The sequence below is a fragment of the Setaria italica genome, chromosome III (genome assembly GCF_000263155.2).
Source record: "Setaria italica strain Yugu1 chromosome III, Setaria_italica_v2.0, whole genome shotgun sequence".
NCBI classification, from domain to species: Eukaryota; Viridiplantae; Streptophyta; class Magnoliopsida; order Poales; family Poaceae; genus Setaria; species Setaria italica.
In genome coordinates this window covers 26,463,710-26,491,643 of record NC_028452.1, presented here as the reverse complement: position 1 = coordinate 26,491,643, position 27,934 = coordinate 26,463,710, and the positions used below count along the sequence as shown (strand labels likewise).

At 44.2% G+C, this 27,934-nt stretch overlaps 1 protein-coding gene and 1 pseudogene across 1 annotated transcript; both read right to left on the bottom strand.

Annotated features, from left to right (window-relative positions):
• Nucleotides 1–16,059: 16,059 nt before the first annotated feature.
• On the bottom strand, nt 16,060–19,414 carry LOC111256754 (annotated as a pseudogene).
• A 1,345-nt stretch (nt 19,415–20,759) lies between these two features.
• On the bottom strand, nt 20,760–24,553 carry LOC101778367 (ras-related protein Rab-21). The gene is made up of 6 exons (XM_004962363.2): nt 24,372–24,553; nt 23,499–23,635; nt 22,780–22,840; nt 22,534–22,699; nt 21,795–21,883; nt 20,760–21,092 (listed from the first exon to the last, which is right to left on the bottom strand). Exons 1-6 carry the CDS (start codon nt 24,421–24,423, stop codon nt 20,974–20,976), a joined length of 624 nt encoding a protein of 207 aa, XP_004962420.1. The 5' UTR covers nt 24,424–24,553; the 3' UTR covers nt 20,760–20,973.
• Nucleotides 24,554–27,934: the final 3,381 nt, after the last annotated feature.

Below are 27,934 nucleotides of genomic sequence, written 5' to 3'. Positions count from 1 at the left end.
AGCCCCACTAACCAAAACACTACCTCGAGCACACCCCTTGGTAGGTTGCCGGGTTTAAACATCGATAGCTGGTGCTCTAGGTAGGGGACCTTACCGAGAATCCACTAGCAAACTCGATGGCACAAATCATCATCAAGCCAATAGTTGCGTTCGAAGCAAGTGCGACGTTCGTCTTCGGCTCCTGGCTTTGCATCGCAGACGGTGTTGGAAATTTCCACCGCCACATCGCGTCGACCCTAGAGAAGAAGCAACAAACCATGAACCTCCAGCGCCAAGCTCTGGAAAACCTCGTCGAGAGTTTCGATGAATTTCGAATTTCTGACCTAGTTAGAGGCTGGGGGATGAGTCCGAGTTCAACTCGACTTCTTCCACCAGTCTGATTGACTTTCATGAGCCGGCACATAAGCCATCGTGTGAGTCGGACTACCACCTGAGTCGATTCCCGTTCGGACTCCGCAACGTGGCCACTTTTGATCAGGTTGCCCTGTCCAGATCACAATATGATACGGATAGGATTGAGGACATCGACTACTACTCAGATCCGGATGAGGAGACCCCTTTATTAGGTCCACAACAGGGCCTGGTAATCACATCAACTCCTCAAGGCAGATTCGTCTACTAGCCCAACATGAAGCCACCCGCTCTTGCCAAAGATGATGATTCGCGCCTCATCGCCTATCTCAACACTCTCCCATACTAGGAGGGAGCTCCTCTGTCGCCCATCTACGAGGAAGGCGGCACCTCGGAGGTCATCACTTCAAGCTCAGGAAGCCACTCTCCTGAGCGAGAACTCTTCACCGCCATTACTGCATAAGAGGATGAATAAGAAGAGCAACGAGACAGAAACCCGTGACATGAGTGTCCCCCAGATGACGTCTCGCAGGATGAACTCACCGCCAACGTTGTCGAAGAAGAGACCGAAGCTCAAAGAACTTGACGACGAGCAAGAAACGCCGCGAGAGCAGAGCACCGCCACCACCTTGCAGCGGACCAACCAATCCAGAACCTGGATAACACCTTTAAAGCAGTTCAAATGCGTCACCATCGTGCTCCCCTAGCTACCATCGTGTTTATTGATCTCATCACCCGCGATGCCTCAGAACAAGTACAGAAGACAGTTGGTTGAACTGGCGGAACTCGCGTACGAACAACTCAATTAGCAGAATCCGATACAGTCAGTCCAACGCTCCCCATCCCAGCGAAGTTAACATGGCAGCAGCCATAGAGGCCCTTCATCCAGACCAAGTCAACTCAGAGGCACCAGACCAAGCCAAGCTGGAGCTGAAGGTAGTCGAGTAGGACCCTTGGGAGGCCGTGGCCATCGTGGGGCTAACCCAGAGCCTGAACGCCCAGTAGAAGACCTGTGCAACAAGATCAACACCAGCCACGACGCTCGTACCATCATCGACGAATGGCACTGCGAGCACGAGCAAGAAGTCAAACACCTAGGAGATGATATTGAGGGGTTCCCCACCTTCTCAAGGCATGTGAGGAGGACAACTCTACTCAAAAAGTTCAAACCCCCGAGTATCACCAAGTATGATGGCAGGCAGGATCCAGTCCAATAGCTCTGGTGCTACTCGCTGTCAGTACAAGTAGCTAGGGGAAATGATGACACTAAAGTCATCTACTTCCCCATCTGCATGGAGGCGGTACCACTCACATGGGTTGAATCATTGGATAAGAACTCCATCGACTCGTGGAAGGATCTCAAAGTAGCGTTCACCAACAACTACGCAGGGGCAATGCAGCATCCTGGCAACATGATCGACTTGTCTCAAGTTAAACAACAAGAAGGTGAGACCCTGCGGAGCTACTTACGTTGACTTTTCGACAAGAAGGCCACAATCGTGGATATCACAGAGTGCGACGTTATAGACTACTTCCAAAATGGTCTCCACAACTATTGGATGTTCTAGGACTTTGGCAGAAGATGTCCCGCTGATGTCAAATCTGTGAAGATCATGGTACAGATGTGGCCAGATGAAGAAGACAGGGAGATCGAAAGGTTCGAGTCCAATTGCAACAAGGGCCAGAACACCAACAATCAGAACAATGACCAACGCAATGATAAGAACCGCAACAATCGCCCCCAACAATGACAACCAAAATAACTACTCGGGAGGTCACAACTGCAAGCGAAAGCTAGACAATACTATCGCGGCAATTTCGCAGTCGTCCAAGAAAGGTGGTGGTAAGAATCAAGGTAGGCCCTCGTTCAACGAGCTACTAAAGAAACAGTGCCCATGACCCCCATACCACAAGCACTCTGTGATAGATTGTTTCAGTCTACGAAGAGTCATGAAGGACCTGCCAGAGCCATCCAGCACCAAAGACAATGGCAAGGCCAAGAAAGACGAAGACGATGGTGACAATGGCAAGTTCCAGAACCCATCCAACACTGTGAACGTTATCTTTGGTGGAACCCTAGGTACTACTGCTAAGCGCTCCCAAAAGCTCACTCTTCGAGAGATAATGTCCATTGAACCTGCGATGCCAACGTTCCTCAAATGGTCCGAGGTGCCAATTACCTCCTCCAGGAAGGACCAATGGACTAGTTTCTCAGACCCAGGATGGTATCCCTTTGTCCTGTACTCGGTTGTTGCTGGCTCTAGACTTACTAAAGTACTCATCAACAACGGTAGCGGTCTCAATGACCTGTTCGCCAATACACTAAAGAAGATGGGCCTCAACGTCACTGATATGCTCACCCCAAAGAACTCTCCATTCTATGGGATCATCCCGAGCAACGAGGCTGTACCCCTCGGACAGGTGGTTTTGCCACTACCTTTGCAACCAAAGAACACTACTTGACAGAATACATCCAGTTCGAGGTAGCGGACTTCGAAATATCGTACCAGGCCATCCTTGGAAGACTAGCATTGGCCAAATTCATGGTCATCCTGCACTATGTGTACTTAGTACTCAAGATGTCGGGACCCAAGGGAGTACTCTCCCTGCGCGGAGACTTGAAGAGGTCGTATGACGGTGACACGGAAACCGTGGAGCTAGCAGCAACTATGCAAGTACAAAACTCGATGATGCAAGTCTTCGCTGCATCCAAGAAGTTGTCCCCATCAGATCTCGAGATTCCAGAAAAGAAGTCAGGGGCAACCAAGGTCAAGCTGGCAAGTGTAGATGTAAAAGACATTGACCTTGAGACTGGTGATAGCTCCAAAACAACCCTAATTAGCACAGGGCTGGATCCTAAATAGGAAAGCACACTCGTCAGCTTCCTCCGGGCCAACCGAAATATCTTCATGTGGAAACCAGCGGACATGCTAGGGGTGCCCAGGGAGTTGATTGAGCAATCACTCAATGTAAATCCAAAAGCTACACCAAAAAAGCAACGCCTACAATGATTCGCCCAAGACAGAAAGGAAGCCATCAAGAAAGTGCTAGCCAAACTATTCGCAGTGGGCTTCATAAAAGAAGTATATCATCCAGAGTGGCTCGCCAATCACATCCTGGTACAAAAGAAAAACAACAATGAGTGGAGGATGTGTGTCAACTACACAGACCTCAACAAGCATTGTCCAAAGGATCCCTTCAAGCTCCCTAGGATCGATCAAGTCATCAACTCCACAGCTGGATGCGACCTCCTCTATTTCCTCGATTGCTAGTCGGGGTATCACCAGATAGTTCTCAAGGAGGAAGTCCAGATCAAGACCGTGTTCATCACCCCATACGGAGCTTTCTGCTACACAACAATGTCTTTCGAGTTGAAGAACGCAGACACTACTTATCAACAAGCAATCTAGGAGTGCTTCAAGAAGTCGCTACACCGCAACGTGGAGGCGTATGTGGACGACATAGTCGTAAATACTAGAAATCTCGATGACTTGATTGCGGATCTAGAAAAAAAACTTTCGCAAGTTTGCGAGAGTTCCGGTGGAAGCTCAACCTGACAAAGTGCATCTTCGGTATACCCTCCGGGAAACTACTCGGGTTCATTATTAGTCACCGAGGCATTGAAGCCAACCCCGAGAAGATCTCCGCCATCACCGACATGCATGCCCCATCAGGCATCAAGGACGTTCAGAAACTGACTGGATGCATGCCCTTAACAGATTCATCTCAAGGCTTGGAGAATGAGGCCTATCCTTCTTCAAACTAGTCAAGTGACAAGAGAAAGTTTCTGTGGATCGAGGAGGTAGATCAAGCCCTACAACAATTAAAGGACTTCCTATCAAAGCCACCGGTCCTCACGGCACCAAACCCCAATGAAGACTTGCTGCTCTACATTGCCACAACTACTCACGTTGTCAACACGACAATTGTGGTTGATAGACCGAAATCAGGCCATGTATTCAAAGTACAGAGGTTTGTCTACTTCGTAAGTAAGGTGCTGTCAGATTCCAAGACCAGATATCTACTAGTCCAGAAGCTGCTGCACGTGATACTGCTCACATCACACAAGTCACGACATTACTTCCAGGAGCACAAGATCTCTATTGTCACCGACTTCCCCCTGGGAGAAATTCTCCACAATCGGGATGCAATAGGAAGAATATCTAAGTAGGTGGTAGAACTCGGAGCATTGTCTCTGAATTTCAAATCAAGGACTGCACCTAGGCCCTAGTCAATTTCATGGCAGAGTGGTGGGAGAATCAACTACCAACGCCAGCAGCTCGTCCAAAGCACTGGGTCATTGTGGCAGAACCACCCAGATAATTATACTCAACCTCACTTCGAATGTGAATGGTCACTTTAATTGAATTAAAATGGTAGTCTGTCGGGTTTCACCTGATAAACCACTTGTCTCGGATCGAAACAAAGCATACTCATACGAAGGCGAGTCTGGAGATTACAACAATCCAGATAATTATTACAGGTCCCAAATTTAGTTATTACAACTCAGAAGTTCAAATGCAAATGTAGTGTTCAGAGTTCAAAAGCAGCGGAAATAAACGATAAGTCTAACATCGATACAAATACCATGGTGAAGCCTACCATGATATCAATCACCATGATCCTCGCGGACCGAGGACGGGTCTCACTTAGCCGTCCATCCCGGAGGGAGCTGGGACAGCCAAGTCACACTAGCAGCCACTCATTAACATCCACCTGAAAATATAGTCACAAGTAAGGCTGAGTATACTAATACTCTGCAAGACTTACCCGTCAAGTGGTATCTAATCCACCGACTCCTAGACATGCAAGGCTCTTTCGCTGAGGGGTTTGTTCTGCCAAAAGTAGCTAAAGTGGATCCTTACTTTCAAGTTTTAGCATGAGGTTCTAGTTGATTATCCATTCAAGGTAAGCACCTATTCTAAGCAAGCATGGTGAACAAGCAATGTAATTAAAGCATCAATATTAATTATCATCCTTTGTTCCACTTCTTACTCAGTGCAACACAGTGATCAAGCAGTCTCAAACTGTGAGAGGCAGATGATTCGAATCAAGTTTCTTAACCTTGCAAGGTGAACCTAAACCCATGACATATGAGTGCTACACCGGGTCCACACATGTCAGTCGTCCCCATCGATCCCTATGCACATGGCCAGGGCCCACTTCCCTTGGATACAATGCCCGCAGTCCTGAAACGTCACCGTACCATGACTACACTTGTACCCACATGCGGCCGCAGGGGAACCCAGTTCCAGAGAGAGTGGGGAGGTATGCCCACATTCCGGTTCAATCGGGTACTAGACTTTCCTATCCCATACTAGGTATGAGTTTAGTACTTTCAAACACTTGACCACGAACACCGATATGGTTCAACCTTAGCACATTTTTCTTCTATACAGGCGGGGCAATCCACCAATTCAGAACATATAGCCTAGCCCTGCCTGTCAATCCTTATGATTCCAACATAAGTAAACAGGCAACTCCTATATCTCATGAGTGACAGGAAATCACTTGACTTTTACCGAGTCCCTATTTAGCATTGCAACTACTCGTCTTAACATACTAGTATTCAGCACATAGGTACCTAGGATCATGCAACTAAGGTTTTAAGCAACGCCTATAAACTTAATGCATAAACATAAGCAACATAAGTAGTGCGAAATTTTAGAAACCAAGGTTATGCTCCGAGGCTTGCCTTCTTGCCCTAAGTCAGCCTTGGGCTCTTCCAAACTTTGGTTCGGGCCTTGGTTTGCCTTGATCACATTCAGCTCAGTAGGCGGGTGTCCTTCTTCACGTTCCGAGCCAAGCTCGTACATTCTGTTGGCAAGGTTAGCTTCTACATGAGATGCATATGCAAGATTTTAGTTACATGCTTTGATGTGTAGGTTGCATTTCATAAGTTATTGCAGAAGTATAAATTGTATTTTGACCACATTCACCTAGAGAAGAATTTAAATCTTTAACTCTTCGTAAAGTAAGGTGTGTTGTGATTTAAAAGTTGGGCTTGACTTTGATGGTGATAGTGTACACATACAAGATTTTAACAACTTAGAATTCGTAAAAGAAAGGTGGGGGTCATTTTGGTGTTGCTTGGCATTCATTTTGAAACTTAGCCTACTTTTGAATTATTAAACAAATACAAAAACATGAGAATTGGATTCACATCAAAATCAATTTTTAATGTGGAGATATAACATAAACAAGATAAACTACTATTCAACACATTAAATCTAAAAAGGCTCGTAAATCAACCATAAAAGCATCAACATTATTTTTCCTAGATTCTAGGTGGAAAACAAAGGCTAATAGAAGTGGTTTAGCATTTTATCAATTTCTCACTATTTATCATGCAATTAACACTATTACGACAGCAATAAGCATTTAGTTTTAAAACAGTTTGAAAACCATAGGTTCTCCTAACACAAGTTGTAGATCTGAAACATGCATGTTAAAAACAAGCTAATAATACTGGTTTCACAATTTTTAGAGCACTATATGATTTATAAAGCATTTAATGACCTTTAGACCAATTAGAACATAGCACCAAAAATAGATCAGTAACATGCAGGACAATATTTTTGAAATAAACTAGGTGTCAGCAGGAACTCTACAAAACAAGATTCACATTTTTAGCATTTTTCAACACATTTCTAAAGTTCTCAGCTTTTATAAAAGAAAAGACACAACTAACTTCACATCTAGAACCCTGGGAAAAACATTTTGTTCCCAGATCTGCCCTTCCCTTCTTATTCAACCCCCCGCATCTAGCGCTTATACCCCTGGAATAAAAACCACCTCACACTAAACTCCTGACGTTTTCCCCGTAACCCCCTGTGTTTCTTTCTTCTTCGCAAGCGCACCCTTGCCCTTCTTCTTCCTCCAGACACTCCCGTGCGCCTGCACGGTGGCAGCGACGGCGCACCCACGCCGGCGGCGGCGGTGGCTCCCCCTCGTCAATGACTTCCCCTACACATTCGCCAAGGACTAGCGCACCTCCCCTTGCTCTCATCTCCCTGAGACCTCAACCGTATCCCTACCGCGGTGAACAGTGGCGCACGGCCGGCAACTAGCACCGGAACGCGCGTGGCAACTTAACCAAACAGGAAAACGAGTGTGTGCACGAGCACCAGGGACTCACCTAGGGTCGGTTTGAGCGGTCAGTTGAGGATGAGGAAGGCCAGAAAGTGGCGCTCCATGGTAAGGTAGGCAGCGGTTGAAGCTTTGGGTGGATAGGGAAAAGCTCGATTCCTGGCGGCTCATTGGACGGTGGACAACGGGAAGTGGCAGAGGTTGGAGCTAGGAGGGTGGAAGAGCTTCAGGTGCGAGCTATTGGAGGGAGACGGCTGGAGTTGGGTGTATTTCGCTGGCAAACGGAGCTCTGTTCGGTACTACAATGGTGGGGAAAAGCTTCATTTGGGGAAAGCAGGAAGGGGGACACCAGTTTAAGGACTTGAGCGCATGAATGGGGATGGCAAAGCGTCCAGTTGCGTGCGGAGGCTGATCTGTGCGGGCATTGTGGGGGGGGGGGGGCTGTCGCTGGAGGTTGATGGCTGTGTGGTGGTGCTTCTGCTAGTTGGGGAGGTGAAGGACTGTTTTGGCCATCGCTGGGCTTGCACATGCTAGAAGGAGCACGAGGGTAGGGAGGGGATTTCACGTGGGCGACGTTCGTAGGCCAACCGGTGATGAGTGGCCTATTGGCAGTGCCCAACCAGCGATGGGCGGCGCTGTCCTGCCCAACCGCGAGCGTGCACATGTGGAGAGAGGAAGAAGATGACTGGCTGACGCGTGGGCCCGTGATTTTTAACTATTTCAACTTTCCCACTTCAAATGACCCAGCTACACTCATCCAAAAATTGCCCAAAAATACTCGTTTGAAAGATAAAAACACAAAGAATACAATGCCACAAAAATCAACTCAAGAGCTGCTTAGGTTTTCACGCAATTGACAAAAGAAAACAACCAAAATTGAACTTTAAATGAATTTTTAACACCAGGAAACATCACTGAAAAATTAAGTAAAAAAATATTGTAAAATCATAAAATTGTATCTAGTGTTTAAATAAAATAATAGGAGGCACAGTTGCATAGAAAAAAAATTTGAGTTGCTTTACAAGTTTGAATTTCGACAATAAACAATAATTATGTGGTCTTAGCAGTGCATAACTTCTACTCAATTTTTGAACACCTTCCCCTCAAAATCAAGAAAGGTGCTAAATGTGAAAGTTGCTTCCTTTGGAAAGATCTACCACTTCGATATTGGCCAAATTTTGAGTTTTTATATAAAATTTGTTTTTACTTGCTTTCCAAGTGTTTTAGTAAAAGGTGTTTTACACTTAGTCATTTAGAGTTAGCTTTGATTTATTCCTTAATCACTTTGATGTTTCTTTAATTTAGTCTCTTAATTACTAGGGATGTCACAACCATGTATTTCGATGGATCACTCAAGCTCAATGGCGCTGGTGCAGGCGTACTCTTAATATCTCCCAAGGACGAACAACTCAAGTATGTCCTGCACATTTTCTGGGAAGTGTCCAACAACGAAGATGAATACGAGGCGCTTCTGCACGGGCTCTGCCTGGCAATCTCGATAAGAATAAATCGATTGCCTGTCTACGGCAACTCACTGGTAATGATCAATCAAGTCAACGATGAGTAGGACTGCCATAAGGAAAACATGGATGCGTATTACCTATAAGTATGCAAGCTAGAGAAAAAATTCTCTGGTTTGGAGTTCCACCATGTAGTTCGCGACAACAATGTTGCCGCGGATGTCCTATCCAAGCTTGGATCTACTCGTGCTCAAGTTCCAGCAGTGGTTTTCGTCCATAAGCTACACAGGACATCCATAATGGAGCTGACACCGTCAACAACCACTAATCGAGGTCCTACCACACCAGATCGGGAGGTCATGATGATCAACATAGATTGGAGAGTTCCCTTCATCGACTACATCAAAGAGCACAAGTTACAATCAAACAAGACAGAACCAGAGCAAACCTTACGACACAGCAAGAACTATGTTCTAGTCAGAGACAAGCTTTACAGAAGAGGTGCATCGTCAGGAGTATTCATGAAGTGCGTCTCACAGCAAGACCGCAAGGACATACTGAAGAAGATTCACAAAGGTATTTGCGGCAACCACGCATCCTTGCAAACAATCATGGGTAAAGCTTCAGATTAGGGTTCTATTGGCCTACAGTTCTCGCTGACGCCGAGAAACTAGTCTGTCGATGCCAAGGGTGCCAATTCTTCGCAAAGCAATAGCATGTCCCTGCCTACAAGCTGATCACCATACCACCCTCTTGGCCCTTTGCATGCTGGGGGCTCGACATGATTGGCCCACTGCCCACGGTGCCTGGAGAATTCAACCGAGTACTAGTGGCAATTGACAAGTTTACCAAGTGGATCGAGGTAAAGCTAGTAACTTGCCCAAAGGTAGATAGAGTACTCGACTTCCTTGATGAAATGGTCCACCGCTACGGCTTCCCTAATCGCAATATCACAGACCTGGGCTCCAACTTCAACAATAATGAGTTCTAGGAATACTGCGAGAATAGTGGGATCGATGTTCGATATGTCTCTGTCGCTCATCCACGGACCAATGTCCAGGTTGAGCGTGCCAATGGGATGGTACTGGAAGCTCTCAAGAAAAGGCTGCACGATATCGGAAACACAAAAGGAGGCAAGTAGCTCAAAGAACTACAAATGTCCTCTGGGGCTCCATACCCAGCCATGCAAGCCTACAGCGCAATCGTCCTACTTCCAGGTCTACGGATTCGAAGCTATCCTACCTGCCTATGTCATGTGGAAATCTCTAACAGTTGAGCAGTATGAGGAAGGTGTAGTAGAAGAAACAAGGCGTCTAGACTTAGACAGCCTTGAAAAAGCTCGCTGTGTAGCACTCGTCCAGTCTGCAAGGTACCTTGAAGGGATCCGCCGCTATTATGATCGCAACATCAAAGAACGTTCTTTCAATATAGGCGATATGGTCCTAAAATGTATCCAAGACACCAAGGGGCTGCACAAGCTAAACTCACCATGGGAGGAACCGTTCGTCATCTCCAACGTCACTGGACCTGGGTCGTATAGGCTCCAACATCTCTCTGGTGAAGATGTCGACAACTCCTGGAACATCGAGCAACTCTATCGATTTTATCCTTAAGTTAGATTTAAATATTCATGTAAATTGGCTATTGGCCCTAGTTGTAGATTTGCAATTCAATAAAATAGTCATATCGTTGTCGTAATTTGACTACTTATTTATGCTTTATCGCAGCTTGCAGAAGCAAGTTCGCAGTACTTCCAGCTCAGCTTCGCGCTCTTGGATGGTCTTCATGGCATTGACCAGATCAATTTCACCATCTTCGCGCATCTGCGTCTCTTTCTCTGGATCATGCTCCAACTTCTTAACATGAAGCACTAACTTGTCGTGTTGATCTGTCACCCGATAGAAGGCATTTTTCCAATCGGTGATTGACGCTTGAAGCTCTAGTTCCAATTTCTTATATTCTGCGCAACATCAGCATGGGCTTAATAAGAATTGACATACCATCAGTAGTTGACGAACATCAAAGGAGAAGAGACTACCTTCAAATTTGTGATTGAGAGACTTATTGCTAGCAACAAGATGCTCATTCTCATCCTCTAGGTCTTGAATCCGGTTCCAGAAGGCTGCCATTGAGCTGTCATGCTTCATCAGCAAGCAGGAGATGTACAATTTTTCTTTGGAAAGCTCTATCTCCAGTGCTTCAACACAAAGTACGGTATCACCATACCCCTCAAGCATCTCCGAATTACAATGGGAGCAATTGATCAAGTCCTAATATTCAAAAATCAGTACTCGTGTTAACACGTGGGCGCTAGTCATTATGCCAACAGAGCAAAACAATTTCAACTCACCTCTGTATAATTGCCGAGACGACGGTGCATCTCCATGATAACAACTATCATCTTTGGGTTCATCAGTGGATCATCGATCAGCTGGATATCCTGCAGAGTTATCTTCCTAGCCCCACTGGTTTCAGCACCCGTGGTCGCATGTGGAACCACAACAAGAATACCAGACATCCCAGGCTTGGAGGATGAATCAACGGCCATGGCCCCAAGGGTTGTCACCGCCTCAACTTATATCTCTGGCTCGGGGGCCATATTCGTAGCCATGATGCTAGAGGTAGTCATCACTTCACGCACAATCGGTAGCTCGGGGGTTGCAGAAGCAATCACCATGTCCACGGCAGCCACCGTCTCCTTGGATATTTGTTGCTCGGGGGCTGGCAACACAACATTAGTCAAAGACAAAATAACTTTTTGCATCAACGTTGCTACAAAGAAAATAGCACCTGGACTACTCATCATTGTAGGGTATTCCTCCGGCTGTGGACTTGCTTGGGCTGGGGCAACGTCATGGGCTAAGAGGCCATCACCATCGGTCAAGGGCCTTGAGCCAGGCCCTGCAAGGTCCATATCAGAGGATTTCCTGCATAAGATAAAGCTTTAGCAACACAACAAGTTAGTACTCGAAAGAAGCATGAAATATAATTTTGAAGACCTCCTCAGCCGTAGGGTGGGTTCACCAAACAGTCGCAGTGGCTTGACAGTTGAAGACAATGCTTTCGGTGCAGCCTGCACATCCACAATGGGATCTTGGCTAGCTTTGAGCTTCGTCTCTGCTGCTTGAGTTGTATCTGCGCCAATAGGGTTCACCACCTGAGGATTAACCTGAATGGCATCTTGAGGCTCTGGATCATCCTTAATTTCGATCAACTCCTCAGTGATTGTTGACTTGTTTTGAGCGGCCACAGTAGCCGCCTTCTCCGCTTCGGTTGCCTCATCGAGTACCTCCAAACCACCAATGTCATCTTGAGTAAATACGGTGGTGATATTTGAAACACCTATCGGGAGTACATGATCCTTAGGGTCTTGTCCTTCCTCATAAGTACCATGGGAGGCACATCTTCTGCGGTGACAGACTCCTTGTGACCCGTTTTGCAATAATGGTTCACTTCTTCTTCGATGGTGGAGGAATCGCAGCTTCAAGATCATCAGTAGCCGAGTGTTTCTTCACCGCAGAGGAAGACCCAGCTTAATAGACGACTGAGCCTTGACATCATCCGCAACATCATAACTAGTGCCGCTAGAAAACTCGAGTACCTCCTCCTCCTGGTCATTGCCTATCATATCTTCCCGCGTAAACAAGCGAGGAGCAGCTCCACAGACTTCTTCAGATCCAGGAGGAGGAGGAGCAGAGAAGTATAAAGCAACATCTTCCTGCAAAGAAAGACAAGTTAGCAAACCCAACAACTTCAAATAAGTACTTGGGGGCTACGGCCACGGGTACTTACAGGCTTTGGCGGGTTGGTGGCACTGAATTCCCGCACAATAGTGGGGATCTCGCCCACATTTTTGAACATTTGCTTGAGCCTCTCCATGACTTCATTCGTGCTGATTTCCTTAGAAGTTAATCTGGAGGGATCGTCTAGGCCGGTGTATTGATAGCCATAGTGGCACCTTTGCTGTAGGGGCTGGATGCGTCGCTTCATAAAGCTGAACATCACTCCGATTTCAGTAAGGCCCTTCTATTTCAACTGCACTATTCTACCCATCAGCTCGGGTAGTTGGAGGGAATCTCCATGTTTTGGTTCATCAAGCCAGCAGTTGTTCCATGAGGGGAAATGCTCCATCAGCTTGGGTAGTTTCAAATTATAGTTGCCAATGTAGCACCACTTTTCCTTCCACCCGGCATTGGAGTCTATTAACTCGTAATCCAGATATTGGCCGCTTGTTGTCTCCCGCATCTGGATCCTGGTGCCTCCAACCAAGAGAGTATGATCTTTTGAGGGTTGTGGCTTCACACAGAAAAACTTTCAGAATAATTGAAAGTGCGGCCTAATCCCTAGAAAGGCTTCGCAAAAATGAGCGAAGATTGCAGTATGGAGGATCCCATTAGGGTTCAGATGCACTAACTCCAATTTATAATAATGCAGTAAACTCCGAAAGAAATCTGAGGAGGGCAATGCAAGGCCTCGCTCGATAAAGTAGGCAAAAATTATCGTCTCATCGGGATAGGTCTCTAAGGCATTGCCATAAGCAATTCTCCAGTTGATGAAGTTTTGACCTTGGAGTAACTCGGCGGTTACAAGCGCCTTGATTTCCTCCTCTTTCAAAGTCAACCGCTTCCAAGCACAGACAAGATTTGGCGGCGCGGTCTGACTGGTTTTCCCATATTTGGGTGCCGGCAACTGCGGCTCCTTCTTCTTATCAGACCTTTTCTTCTCGCCTTCACCCGCTTTGGACGTAGCAGCCTTCCTTCCCATCTTTGTTGTCACGAGCGTTTTCAGTCGCATACGCTCGGGGGCTGCTTGGTGGGGGGACGGTGACACAGGTGTTCGAAGATCGAACAATGGTGGCCGCGAGCTAATGTGTGGAAGTTGGAAAGGCAAATGGCAAAGGCAAAATGGAAGGGATAACTTCCTCCATTATTTATCATAGTGGTGCGGTACAAACGGTGCAAATAAAAGGGATTTTTTGATTTAAAAGATCCCTAGAATTTCAGCCACCTGATTGGCGATTACCTTTATTTGAGGAGGATATAAGATCTCCAAAGATGGTTACGTTGACCAAAGAGGTTGACCCTTATACCCACCAAACTAGTCGGCTAAAGGCTCGGGGGTTGTGTCCCATGTGTCCATAGACAAAAAGTTTTTCTCCAGGTTTTAAGGGGAAAGTGATGCAAATTACAGATTGACCCTTTGTCTGATTCTTCGATTCAACCTACGGCTCGAGGGCTACTCCATATGGAGTGCAACTTTCATCGTACTTTCATATAAAATTCAAGATTGAAGGATATGAGACTGAGTTAAATGAGGCTTTAGCACATTCTAGCCGCATGGTAGTTTTTTGGGTACCTTTTGAAGATTCAACCAGATGAAGTACTCGAAAAGCACCAAAATTAGTCGGTGAAGTCTGCAAAAGTACTCGAAACTGCTACATTTGACTAAAAAGTACTCAGGGACTTGTCGTACATACATCTATAGACCTACCAGATGGTTTGGACAGTCCTAAATATGGGGCTGGACACCAAGACACATCTGACATGGAGACCATGGTGCATGATGGCGTAGTCTACATGGAAAGGCAGGAACTAGTTGAGGATTTGGAAAGTACTCATTGTAATAAGAGTAGAACTCCTCTAGTCATATCTGACTAGTATTCTTGTAACCAACCAAACTGTAACCCTGCCCCCAGCAATTAAAGGTGAGGCAGGGACCCCCTCCAAAGCAATTCAATCCAATCAACACACACGATGTAGGTATTACACGATCTAGTGGCCCGAACCTGTCTAAATCATGTGTCTGCGTTTACCTTTGAGTTCCTAATCTCGACGAACCCCACTACCCAAAACGCTACCTCGGGCACCCCCTCGGTATGTTGCTGGGTTTAAACACCAACACTTCCTATTCCCTAAAGCCGGAGCCACCGGTTTCCGCTGAGGGTTGGCAAGGAGAGCTTCTGCGGACTGTACGTTCAATGCTCAGTGTTTGGCATGGTGTGTTTTCAGGTCAACATTATGCTTAGTCTACGACCAGCATAATTCTTCTTTCTTTAAAAACAAACTAGCATGTATCACTTGATTGAGGCTGAGAAAATATTTTTTTACAAACATGCTTTATTCTGAGCACCAAAGCGAGAGAAGGGAGATGGTAAAGGGAGAGAGCAAGACTCACCACTCCTGTATGTTTCCCGAAATGCTAGGACTGAAGGAGGCCAATCATCAGATGCCATTTACAACAACATCCCAGTGGTTGTTTCAGCATCAAGGGCATGTTTGGTTGCTAGCCACCATTTGCCACACCTAACATTTGGCAAGTGTGGCAAGCCACAAAAAGTGTGGCAAATAAATTTGAAGCCACACTTTGCCATGGCAAAGAGAATCTTGCCACACTTTTTGTCTATATGACATGTGGAGCCCAAAGAATCTTGCCAAAGGTTAGGTGTCCAACCAAATACTTGCCAACTTGATTAAACTTACCTAAGTTTAGGTGTGGCAAACTGTGGCTGGGAACCAAACACCCTCCAAATCGAGCACGCCATTTATGTTGTTCAATCAAGGTAGTAAACAATGCAAATTAGTCCAATAGTGTAGCTACCAAGCTACTCCCCTACATTCTTTGTTTACGATGTTCACAACATTGATCAGTGTAAGGGTCTGTTTGGTTGGACTGTGGAAAAGCTGTTGTGGGCTGTGAGCTATGGAAAAGCTGCTATGAGCTGTTAGCTGTGAGAAAGCAGAAAGTCGTTTGGTTGAAACAACTGTGAAACTATAGATTTGGCAAGAAAGGTCTGTAATGCCCCTGGAAGGTCCGAGGGACTGTTGCTATGCAAATTGATCATAAAATACTGTGTTGTTCACTTGATCACATGTAAATTACCATTTTAGAAAGGGAAAATTAATTTTTTTAAGTTTTGCATCCACCATTACCATATGGTCCACATGAATACAAAGATAACATTTGACAAAAGATATATGGTTCATATAATAATATCCACCATTAACACTTGAGGATATCTTATATGCTGCAATTTCTATCTTCAAACATGTGTTCTTGTATAGTCAAAAGAAAGGGTTCTTCTCATCCTTTTCTTCAATAGAACTAGAGTGTTCCTTGCGTTTCTTTTTCCCTAGCTTTGATTTTTTCAAAGCAGCCAGCTTCACATCATCAATATCTTGAGTTTTTTTACCTCACTCACATCGTCATCACTTGACTCATCAGAGGATACATCTTCAGGGCAGGATCCACTAGCGCCACTGACATGTATCTTATCAAACAATATATGCAGATCATCAAGGTGCTTCATCCCTTGTTTTCTGAACCTCACATGGTTGCATTTGATACCTTTCTCAGGAGTATTGCACATCTGAAATTAAATGAAAAAAGGGTTAATTAGCAAGTAACACAGTATGAAAGCATCAAAAATGAATAATGAATAATGACAGTAAAGTGCTTACAGCTAGGTGTTCATCCCACCATTCCTTAGAGCACTCAACAGTTCACTTTGCCTCATTCCATCCAAGCCTAGTTGCACTATTCTTCAACTCCATGAACCATGTATATTCCTTTTCATATTGTCCCACGTGTTCTTCAATTGTTTCTTTGTTAGCTTCTGACCAATGTTTTCTTCATGCTTACATATAACATTTTTCCAACCAGTCCTATTGAAAAATCCCAACAGTCTAATCCCAGCTTCTATCTCTCCTTTGCAGATATCAATGAAATACCTCATATTGGCATTACACCAATCTGCTTTATCGGATATTCTTAAATCAAGAAAAAAATTGTGGCAGGCAATTCAGTTATCATAAACCCAACAATTGTACATGCAAATAAATGTTGTATGAACAACACAAAAGGGCCTACATAGATGTTTGCACAAGTTTCCTATATCCACAAATCCTAGCAGTTTCAAACATTTCAGATAACATCTTCATTTCTAACCATTTCATATTACAATTAGTATATTGCACATACTGACTAAAATTCTCCATGAAAAAAAACATCAAGCCACCATCATGCCCATCAAAACAGAGCCTAAATAATACTAGACATCAACACGCATGACATCTAGGTAAGAAGATTGTCTGAAAACTCATCAATGTTAATGCATCTGTTGTAGAATTGTAGCCATGCAGACTGCTGATTGCTTGCCTAAACATCAGTTGGGTTTATGATAACTAAATTGACAACTCTTTGACACCTCTTTGAGTTAGCAAAGGATAATAATTAGATTGCACAGATTGTTCAGATAAAGCAACCTCAAAGCAACTCTACAATTGTTCAGGATCAAGCAACAATCAGATTGTACATATTGCTGGTTGTTCAAGCAAGCAACCTCAAAGTTGTCAATTGCAAAAGCACAAGATTTGCAGGCTTCAGGTAGAGTGGGTGTGTGGGGATGGCTATTGAGATCTTCACCTTGAGCGCTTGCTGATGGAGAGGAGCCGGCCGGAGAGGGGCGCTACCGAGTGGGGAGAGCGTCCGCCGGTGGGGGCACCGCAGGTGGGGAGGGCGGCTTGTGGTGGGGAGGGCGGTTGCTCCTGCAACGGGCACCGGGGAAGAGAGCGGGAGGAGGTGGAGGGTGTGCGTGGCTCCCCGGGTCTTGCTTGCTCCTGGGAGGAGAGGAGGCGGCTGGAGAGGGGCGCCGTCGGTGGGGAGGGTGGCTACCTGTGGGTGCACCGCCACCGGCCGGACCTGGAGAGGCGTGAAACCCTAGCGTGGCTCTGGTTGGGTAATAGCTCGAGCGAGTTGGGGAAGAAAAGAAACAAAGCGGTACGTAATTTACCGGTGGCAGCGTGGGTAATTTCGTTGAAAGGTTGGAGTTCACAGCCGTGGAAGCAGGGGGCAATGGAAAGCCGTTGCTTTCGTTCAAAGCTGTTGCGAGTTTCGGCCCTTTGGTTAGCGTTTAGCTTTTTGATAGCAAAAGCACCTTGCGGAAGCTGAACCAAAGGGAGCCTAACTTTACATTGCTGAGTACATGCTAATAAAACTGCTTTTCATAATGTCATCTTAAAACACAAATTAAGCGATATGATTATCCAACTTTAGAAAGTTTGTTGGCTCAAGGATCCAGAAGGGTATTCAAATATTCGATTGTATGGTAGAACACGATTAGTTTTTCGTCTCTATCTCTAAGATGAAGGGTATTCAAATATTCGATTGTATGGTAGAACACGATTAGTTTTTCGTCTCTATCTCTAAGATGGTTACCTGAAGTCACCATGTACTCTGTATAAGGTATAAACAGCTGATAAGAGTATCTCCAGCTGTCTCCTTTTTCCGAATCCAACTACTATATTAGGAGAGTTGATAAGAAAATAGTGCTCCAGCAGTCTCCATTTACCTTTCCCTTTTCCTAATAATTATTGGGACAACCCAATAATTTACCTCAACTCTTCCAATACGGGAGTTGGATTGGGATTATTGGAAGACTGCAAAAACAACTCTCCCAATAACAGTGAAAGTAACCTATTATTAACTGGTTATTGGAAAATATTTATTAGGGAGCTGACTCCATTACAGATCATTTGTGCGCACGCACGTACGAGTTCTGTATACTTTCGTTGGTCGTTCCATCACAAAACACTGAGTGCTCATGGCCACTTGTTTACAACTCCAAAATTATAATTAACTACAAGGTGAAAGTACCCCCTCCTACTTTTCAAAAGTGCTGATACCAAGAGACAGGAGTTGGTGGACTTGACATATTAACATTGCGGTGTCGCTTGGCCATTAGATCTTCATCATTACAATAGGTCTCGAGATTAGGCCGCCTTTTGGAGCTCTTGTATTTCTTAAACAAGGGTGTGCTATTAGTCTTCGCTGTTATGAGAAAGGAATCTCCATGGGGCGCAGACAAAAGCAAGCCCTGAAGACTACGCGTGCCAAAAGCACGTAACGGCTGCCTTTATCTGCGCATGACGGGAGCGCAATGAGAACGAGCGATGATCCGACAGTTGGATGTTACACAGCCTACACTGTGGTAGCACAGGGAGCGTGTTGATGGAATGGTGTCCCGTTTCCTGGCATTATTGCCTTAGACTTGACGCAAAGGGCATGGGGTACGGTAGTGATCGATGAGCAGGTAACCTAAATAATTTTGGTGTTTCCACTTGTATTTGAAATATTATGAGATGACCTTCCTTCAACTGGGGAGCAGTACCATGTGTTAGGGTCGAGATTGAAGATATGTAATGACAATGGTACATACTAACACACAAAGCCCACAGTGCAAATACACTTCCTCCGTTTCAAATTGTAGGTCATTTTAATTTTATAGATACATAGTTTTTTATATGTATTTAGACATAATGTATATATAGTATATAGCAAAAGTTATATATCTAAAAGACCAAAACGATATATAATTTGGGATGGAAGGAGGAGGTGCCTACATATCACACAGTAGCATCCTTCATGACCAACCATATAGGGCCATTGAGCTCAGTGACGACAATACAGAGCATGGCGATGTAATACAGGCATACATCATCTGTTCCAAGCGTGGCCATGCGAGACCTAGAACAATGGCCAGTGACAAGGAGATTAGGGGAAGTGGTCAGGAATGTGAGAGGAGACATATGAGGATGCATTGCAGATGATGTGGAAGATGAGAGGGGGAAAAAACAGAGGCCTTGCCAAATGGATGGCAGACAGAAGTAAAAGACAAGTGTCATAGGCGACAGTAGACCTCTCTTTGGTAAGTTATGGCACAAACAAAAACCATCTCATCTTTGTCAGACAGTCAAAGCGTACAATGTGGTCACCCATGTAGCAAGAACAAGGCTAATTAGCTGGTCCTGAGTTAGCAGCGAAAGTAGCACTAACAACATCCTAAAGAAACAAGTCTACCGAAGTTTAGGCCAACCATGATCATGAAGACGAGAAACATATTCATTAATCATTATACGTAGATGCTAGAACCCTACAAGTGAGCTTGCTGCTGACAAAGTGGACATGGCAGTCATTAGAGTAGTAGACGCATATCGGCTAGAAAAACTCGATGACGTGGAAAAGAAAATGCCATTAGGGCCTCAACGTGTTTCTTCTTTAGGTAACGTGGATTGGTGACAGAAAAGAAGCGATCCAACAATATCCCCGGCATCAAGGAGAGCATCACGTCTGCACAAGAGACAAAACCTAAGGGCATACACGCAATCTCATAGCACCAAGCTTCGTCAAAAGGAAATTCGCGTAATGCGGTTTCCATGATCTCTCATTTGCTTAGCTGTTCCTTCTTGTTGTTTGTTTTCAATGTGTATATTCTATTTGAAAATGTACTACCAGAGCACTTGATCTGCATTTTTTTAGTACGAATCTATGGTAGCCTAGATGTTGACTCGAACATGTATGTCGAAAACTGAATCTGAATGCTCCCTCCATTTTAAATTATAGGTCGTTTTAGCATTTTAAGATTCATAGATTTTGCTATACACCTAAACATAATTATATATCTTAAAAAATCAAAACAACCTAAACAACCTATGGGACGGAGGAAGTACAACCTATGGGACGGAGGAAGTACTTTGCTAATTCACCTCAACACTGTTAACAATTGGATTTTAAGATAACCATATATCACTCCTTGTCCTTGTCACAGATGTCCAAAATTTTTACTCGTGGCAGTAGTTCGGTTGAGCTTAGACCTGTGATTTTTGAGGGGACTCAGGTAAGTGGGCCGAGCAATCAAAGGTAAGGCCCAGCGTGGCCTATTATGCTGTATAGAATTCGAGGCTGGAATATATGGGCTCACTCTTTTACGACTTATTAGTACTTCACATGAAAATCACTGCAACCCTTCGCTAAATAGAACAAATATTTTTCTCCTCCACATTCAGGAATCCATGAAACCATATGTTTGTAGAAGTGTAAGTTTATTATTTGTGACTGAAATGTTACATTGACAGCAATTGACGGTTAATAGTATTTACACGACCTAAAAGCTCAACCCCAATACCTGCCCCGAAAACTCAAATAATCCAGCGCTGAATTGATGTATGATGTTGTCCCTTTACAAATAGCATTAATGTTTTTGTAATGTTATACCTGCGAGATTTTCACTGAAATATCACTATGAGCAACACTTCGGTGGAGGTTCTTTTTCAGGCTCGTCATCGACGATCAGAATTCCCTTCTTTGGCTGAGGTGGTGACAAGCCATCAGCGCTGTTTTTTCTCTTCTCTAATAATCCTGCATAACAATGGCAGTCAAGTAGATAGCACTTTACCAAGAAAAAAGCATGAGTTAAGCAAAACACTCATCAGTAACAGTAATACAATTTCCCAATCCCTAAAACGTATGAAATGGTTGTAAGAAATTGCGTTACTCCAAAGTTCAATGCTTCCCTTTCTCAGTCGAGGGCATTGCTTTTCTTCATTGATATTGCTTCTCTCTACCCTTTTTCAATGAAGGCATAAACACAATCTTGTGTATCCAGTGAACATTGATAGGCCAGGGGTATTTTTGTCCCAGTTAACACCGTTTGTGCAAAATCTATCAGAGTGCTAGTTTCAGTTCACAATTGTTTCTTTCACTGGTATTTTACAGGGACAAGTTGTTTTGGTGGTATGTTCCAGGAGTCATCTTTCAATGTTAGAGAACCAATTTTCCCAAATATAAATCTACTCACTGTATATTAGAAACTTAGCAATAAACAGACACATATGAGAAATAAAGGACAGTCATGCCCTGTTTCTGTATGCAGTTTGGGTTGATGTGCTAGTCTGATCAACTGAATCTATGTGGCAGCATAAGAAACATGAAGAAATTCAAATCACTAAATAAATGCTACTCGTTATTGACTTATTGTCATATTGTAACTCATGAACAGTGCCTAAAACAGCCAAAATCTGAAAGCCAATTATATGCAAGACTTTATAAAACAGAACTCACGTTTGGCTATATCACTGAAGACATCATCAATTCCAGTCCCTGCTTTGGCAGATGTAACAAAGAGACTTGCCCCAATACTTTCAGCATAGCTGTAGGCATAAACAACAATTATTTAGATGGATACAATGGTTCCATGACAGAAACATCAGAACTATGAAATGGCCAAATAAATTCTAAAATAGAGATATTACTTTTGCCAGTTATAGTATGTTGCAACTACGCTAACATATCAGATTAACAGATTGTCAAAGTGATTGGACAATGTAATTGTTTCTTCTATTCAAGGACTGAAAACTTGTGTTCCAGGTAGCACATCCCTCCCTCCCTCTCTATGTTTTCACTTATGCACCAATGACTTATAATCACACATCCAAGTGCAGCACTCTAATTTCTTCGGACCATAGACTCCAAATTTCAAAACAAGGAAACAGATCATCTCAGAGCACTCCTCTTCTCCATTTGTTTCTTTTTTGGGCTCAATCACCAAGAACTTATATTCGGCACAAGCAAATAAAGGCCGCGGCAATCTAACAAACTTGTCTACATCCCAAATGCCGATATTAGGGAATTCGTTTAAACAGTACCTTAAGCAAGAAACAGCAATCCAAGTTCTTTATATTACCTCTGGTTCATATTGGCATAGTTACCTCATAGAGGAGTTAGGTTGGAAACAGTCAAGACAAAATTACTAATATGGAACCTGTGTTTATCATAAATGCAGCATAGCAAAGAGGAATACCTTACTGCTTCTTGAGTTTCTATGTTCTTCAATCTGACCAAATCACTTTTATTTGCTGCAATGGCCATAACAATATCTTTACTTGCCATTTGCTTGAGCTCTTTCACCCATTTCGTGACACGAACAAAAGTATCACTATCTGTGATGTCATACACTAATAGAGCAGCTGCAATGATGGAACATAAATGGTGAGAAAAGCAGGGATCTGTATGGATCACTTTACTGCTAAAAATGAGTAGGTTGTACCATCTGCATCACGATAGTATATAGGACCTAGCGCATGAAACTTCTCTTGCCCAGCTGTGTCCTGAAGGCAAAGAAAATACTTACTGATAAAGCTTGAGGACAAACTTGAATGTAAATGGTAAAATAAAACTCAAAGTGCTAACAAGCATCAAAGCCTCAAAGGCATCGCAGGAAATAAAAGGGCTGCAGTAACCAGTAGCTACAAAACCTTTTGTTGATGGCAAATAAGCTCTATAAGCTACAAAAACTGAGTGAGGACCAAGGTTTCTTAATTCAGCATTCTTGTAAAAATGTTCAGATGTCTGACCAGGATACTATATAGTAGTCAAGAATTTCATCAGTAAACAAGTATGAGAACAAGCCTAAGCTGGGACTAAGTTTGTAATCGGACCATTCTTTCTTCTATAATACAATAGCATGCTGTTTGAGAAAAAAAAGTACATGCACAAACCTAAGCATCAGTGCAAAAATACTCTAAAACGTGTGTTATACATAATAAAATCGTAAACAGCATCTTATGTAAAGACAAGATATTAATAATTCAATGCAGAAATTCTGCAGAAGTTTAATCAAGGTAATGAGGTATAACCATTTCTAGTTATGTAACGATATTGCAGCAGAAGTATAGTTCATATTCATCCCCAACTGAAAATTATAAAAAGTTTCACTGCAGAAATATGCAAAAAAATTTAATGCATACCAAAGAGATGACAACGCACCCATATAGAGAGCGTAATAGGCACACCTTCAACAACAAGGCGCTTTGTCAAATAAGAGGCTTGAACTGTTGCTTCCTGCTTGTCTGAGAAGATATTATTCACATACCGCAGCACAAGAGATGTTTTCCCAACTCGTCCTACAACAAGGGAAAAGTGGTAGTGGTATCACAACAAGAGTAAAAGGCACATGATTTTTGGCCAAAAACAAAGTCATATGGGGATGTACAGTTATACACAAAACTGTATATAGTCAAACAAGTGACCATGAACGACTTTGTCCTAAATCTTAAGTTTACAATACACTCATCACTAAGACAACTAAAGTAAGGGTCAACCACTCAGCTTGTTATCAAGTTACTTAGCTTGCTGTCAAACAGCTTATAGAACTGAAGGACTTGCAAAATAATAATTATAATATGGCATATAGCATATATCCAATTACAACCATAAGCCTATCGCCTTTCATCCTTACCCATTTGTCTAGTACTAGATACCAATGCATCACAAAGATCACACAATTCTATACATCATCATCTATTCACCTTGAACACACAATTCTATGGGATCCCCAATTCTATACATCATCATCTATTCACCATGCTACCTTCTGTTTTCAGTCAGAATTCCTCCTTCACATGGATATATCCAATTTCACGCCTATAACAGCACTAGAAATAGACCTAACCCTAGCCAGGCTTGAGCACGCACCAAAGCCCAAAGGGAGCGATAGAATCGAAAGGATCGGCCAGCCTCCGCTGTGATCCGCACTTCCGTAAGTATTCTAGACTGAGGGAGGTGGAACTCAGCGGGAATGCTCACGATTCTGGCCAAGGGGGAGAGGGCTAGGGGTTGGGGATCGGAAGGGATCCGTACCGTCGCCGAGTAGGACGAGCTTGAAGGAGACGCCGGGCGACCTCGAGCCCATCGGCGGCGTCTTCCAGTATCTGTGGAAGCTTCCTCAAACTTCCAGATCGCCCTCTGCCGCGGCGGAGCTGCTGATTGCTGCGGCGAAGGAAAGTGGGACAGTGGGAGACGGGAGAGAGACGGAAGGAATCGTAAAGATGCAGCAATTTGCGGCTTGCACGTTGGCAACGTTTGTGTTTGTTTCACGAAAGATAGAGGCCCATACGCGCAGCACAATAGGCCCAAAAGACTGACATCAAAATCAGAGGAAAGTTGGTCTTGGACTCTTGGTCAGCCCAAAATTTCCCGGCCCGGAGGACCCCATCTTAAAATCAGGCCCGATAGGTGAGCCTTTTTTTGAAGTTCACTTTTTACTATCCAAACTATTCAAATTGTAAAATTGAAACTAAATGAATACTTTAACGGTTTTTATTTTTACAATGCATCTCCACGTTGGAGTCTTGTAGTAGTACTAGACGCTCTTTGACCTACGAAAAGAATAGTCAAGATTCTTAAAATTATAGGTGAGATGGACATATGGATCGAGTCTTCAACATCAATTTCAGTCTGATTAGATATATCATTGAAGCAAATCTGTTTTGTCGCTGTTTTATTTTCGGATGATAGGGACAAAGGAGTGCAATATAAACACAACATAACATGCTATAGATAGCAATGAAGGGTGAAGCTTTTGCAGAATCCTTCTTAGTGGTGGGTATATCTAACTTAATTGAATGGATCTTTTTTAGCCTGGTATTAAGATAGAAAAGGGCAAACCTAAAAACCCTCTTTTTCTTTTCTTTTTACGGCTACCTACTTACCTACTTCGGGAACAATACCTACTTTCCAAACTTGAAACAAATATACCTCCTTTCCTCCAAACAAGGAGAAGTGAGAACCACTTAAATGGAGGAATCTATTGTATTTCTGCCTTTGTTCCCCGTAGCAACTGGGGATCGAAAAGCTCTAGGCAACGACTATGAATTTTCAAATCCTTGAATCGATAGACTTTCGTACAACGACAAACAAACAGATGTGATAGAAGGTGATTTCTGAATAGGCAGAAGAGAAGGGCAGAAGTTCAAAATGGAGCTACGTATGCTTAGGGCAGACTGTAATCAAGGAAATTCCATTTCTAGGCACATTTTGACCTAAATGTGCTTCGAGATGACTTTCGCATATGTTCAATCTTGCGAGGCATATGAGCAAGATTTTGAGTACGCTCCCGACCTGTTAGAGGCCACCCTAATAAGTAGAGATTTTCGGGAAGCTAGGTGACGTCACAACATTTGAGAACCAATTGCTTCTTTTGCTTTTCACCAACCTTCATGTACAAAATCTTATTTCGTATTGGAGTAGAGCCTATCGTAGGCCCAGCAAAGGCAGGACGGAAAGCAAGCATTAAGTGAAGAAGCAAGATTTTCCTCAGCTACCACCCGATCTTGTGGGTCTGTAATGGTTATATGATATTGTTGAAACTGGCTTGAACATGAATAACCCCTTTTGTTATTCTACGTGCACTATTCCATAAAGTAAAATGGGCATTGGCTTTGTACCTAGGAGGAAGAGGATCTGGTGGCGGAGATGGGGAAAAGGTGTCAATACACCATGCTTCTTAAGCTTGCGCTGAGAGTTATGCCGAAACAGAGTGAAAGTCCTGAGTGTCTTTGATTTTCAAGTCTTTTGCCTGCCCTTGCCAGGGAATGTATTTTTTTATGTTGTAGAGTACAAGTCCGTAACCGGTCTTTTCTTTAGGAATGGTAACCTTACCCCGTGGTCAAACTCTTGTCTTGTGTGCGAATACTCATAATAGCGAACCCGATCCACCTACTTTTTTCTATTCTTTTAGAAAGGTCTCTTTTTTCAGTTTATTCACGGATATGAAATGAAACTTCGCACTCTTATTCTAGATTTTCCCATTTCCAAGAAGATCCCTCGTTCGATCTGATTTAGTATAAGGTTCTTTTTCTATAGGTTCACCCTAAATTGCAACATCATTGTTAAGAACACCCCTCTTTGTTTCAGCTTCTCTCATATAATCTAAGCAAAGATTTCCACTTCTTATAATTCAAATATCTTAAGCGGCTTACCATATAAGCGTGAATCTAGGAAAATAAGCAAGCCGTTTGTTGGTATTCTTGCTTATTTTCATCGATAAGCGGCTTATAAGCAGAAACAAACAGGACCATTATGACATGGTGCAAAAGGCAAAGCTTGTGGAAATATTCCTGTATCACCTTAAGATGCATTTTTTTTGTTAAACCTAGTTTAAGTGTGCATCAAGTGCCAAACACAAAATTACTTGGAATAATATGTTGACAAAATATTTTCAGCATGATGGTGGAAGCAATCATAGTTACAAATCTAGGTGACAAATGTACTTTTGGTTGGCATTCATTGTAGGTAGTCAACTAGTCATAAAAGGCACACTCATAGATGTATATATGAGCATAGCATCAAAATCCTTATCGTGCGCGCGTCGCTAGCAGGTGCCAACGAACGAACACAGGGCAGCTGTTAAGCACACGCATGTGACCTCCGCGCGGCCTTATCTGCTCCGAGCGTTGGGGAGAAGAGCGGGGGCGGCTGCGGCAGGAGGGGGGCGGAGCGGATGGCAGCGAGATGCCGCTGGCCGTGGGCAGCGGTGGAGGCCAGTGGCAGCGGGGTAGAGGCCGACGGCAGCGGGTGGAGGGGATTAGGGTTAGGGATTTGGGTTTCTGGGTTTGGGGGTCTTCAATGGTTGGCGGGATTAGAGGGATGGTCGCCAGTGGTGGTAGGACCGGCGGTGGTGGTGGGTTGCGAGCGGCGAGGCCGAGCGATGGTGGCGTCACCGGCCGGGTGGGGGAGGAACCCTGGTAGGCGGTGCCGGCGGAGGGGGTCAGCGATGGCAGGGGTTAGGGGAGGGCGGGGTGGGAGGCGGGCGGAGCGGCACGGCGGCGAGGTGTTGCCGGCTGCGGGCGGTGGTGGAGGCGGGCAGCGGCAGGGCATCATGTGTTGACGGCTCTTAAGTACCAATTATAGACCGTCAACTCCTGCATAAACACCGGAAAGATGAGCATCAACGTAGTGGTAGGGGTTTATTACTAACAATTTCCATAAGTGTTGGTGAATATCTGTATGCAGGTGACTTATCCTTAGAAAGGATGAGGAAATACACCCAAGAGGCAAAGAAACACAACTCCAGCCAATCAAGAGAGAGCATACGGATCCATAGGCCTACATTAGGGGGTAAACCACCTTAACTTGGAGCGGGCACCCTAGACCGACTTGAGGGCCCACCATGCAGTGTCCCAGATGAAGGGCGGTGCGAGAGGCGGTGCCCGGGGTTCAGGTTCGGCCGAACCACCTTTGGCTCAGCTCACGCCCAGCTTCCACAAGTTGACTCCTGGAGGCTTCCTAAAAGCGGTTGTGACCATTTCGCCGGGAGCTACCACCTTGGGACCTCAGAAGGAGAGGAGTTGGAGAAGAATATCCCCTTAGGATGCTAGGAGCATCTCTACTCTCCCAAGGCACCTCACACTATAAATAGGACC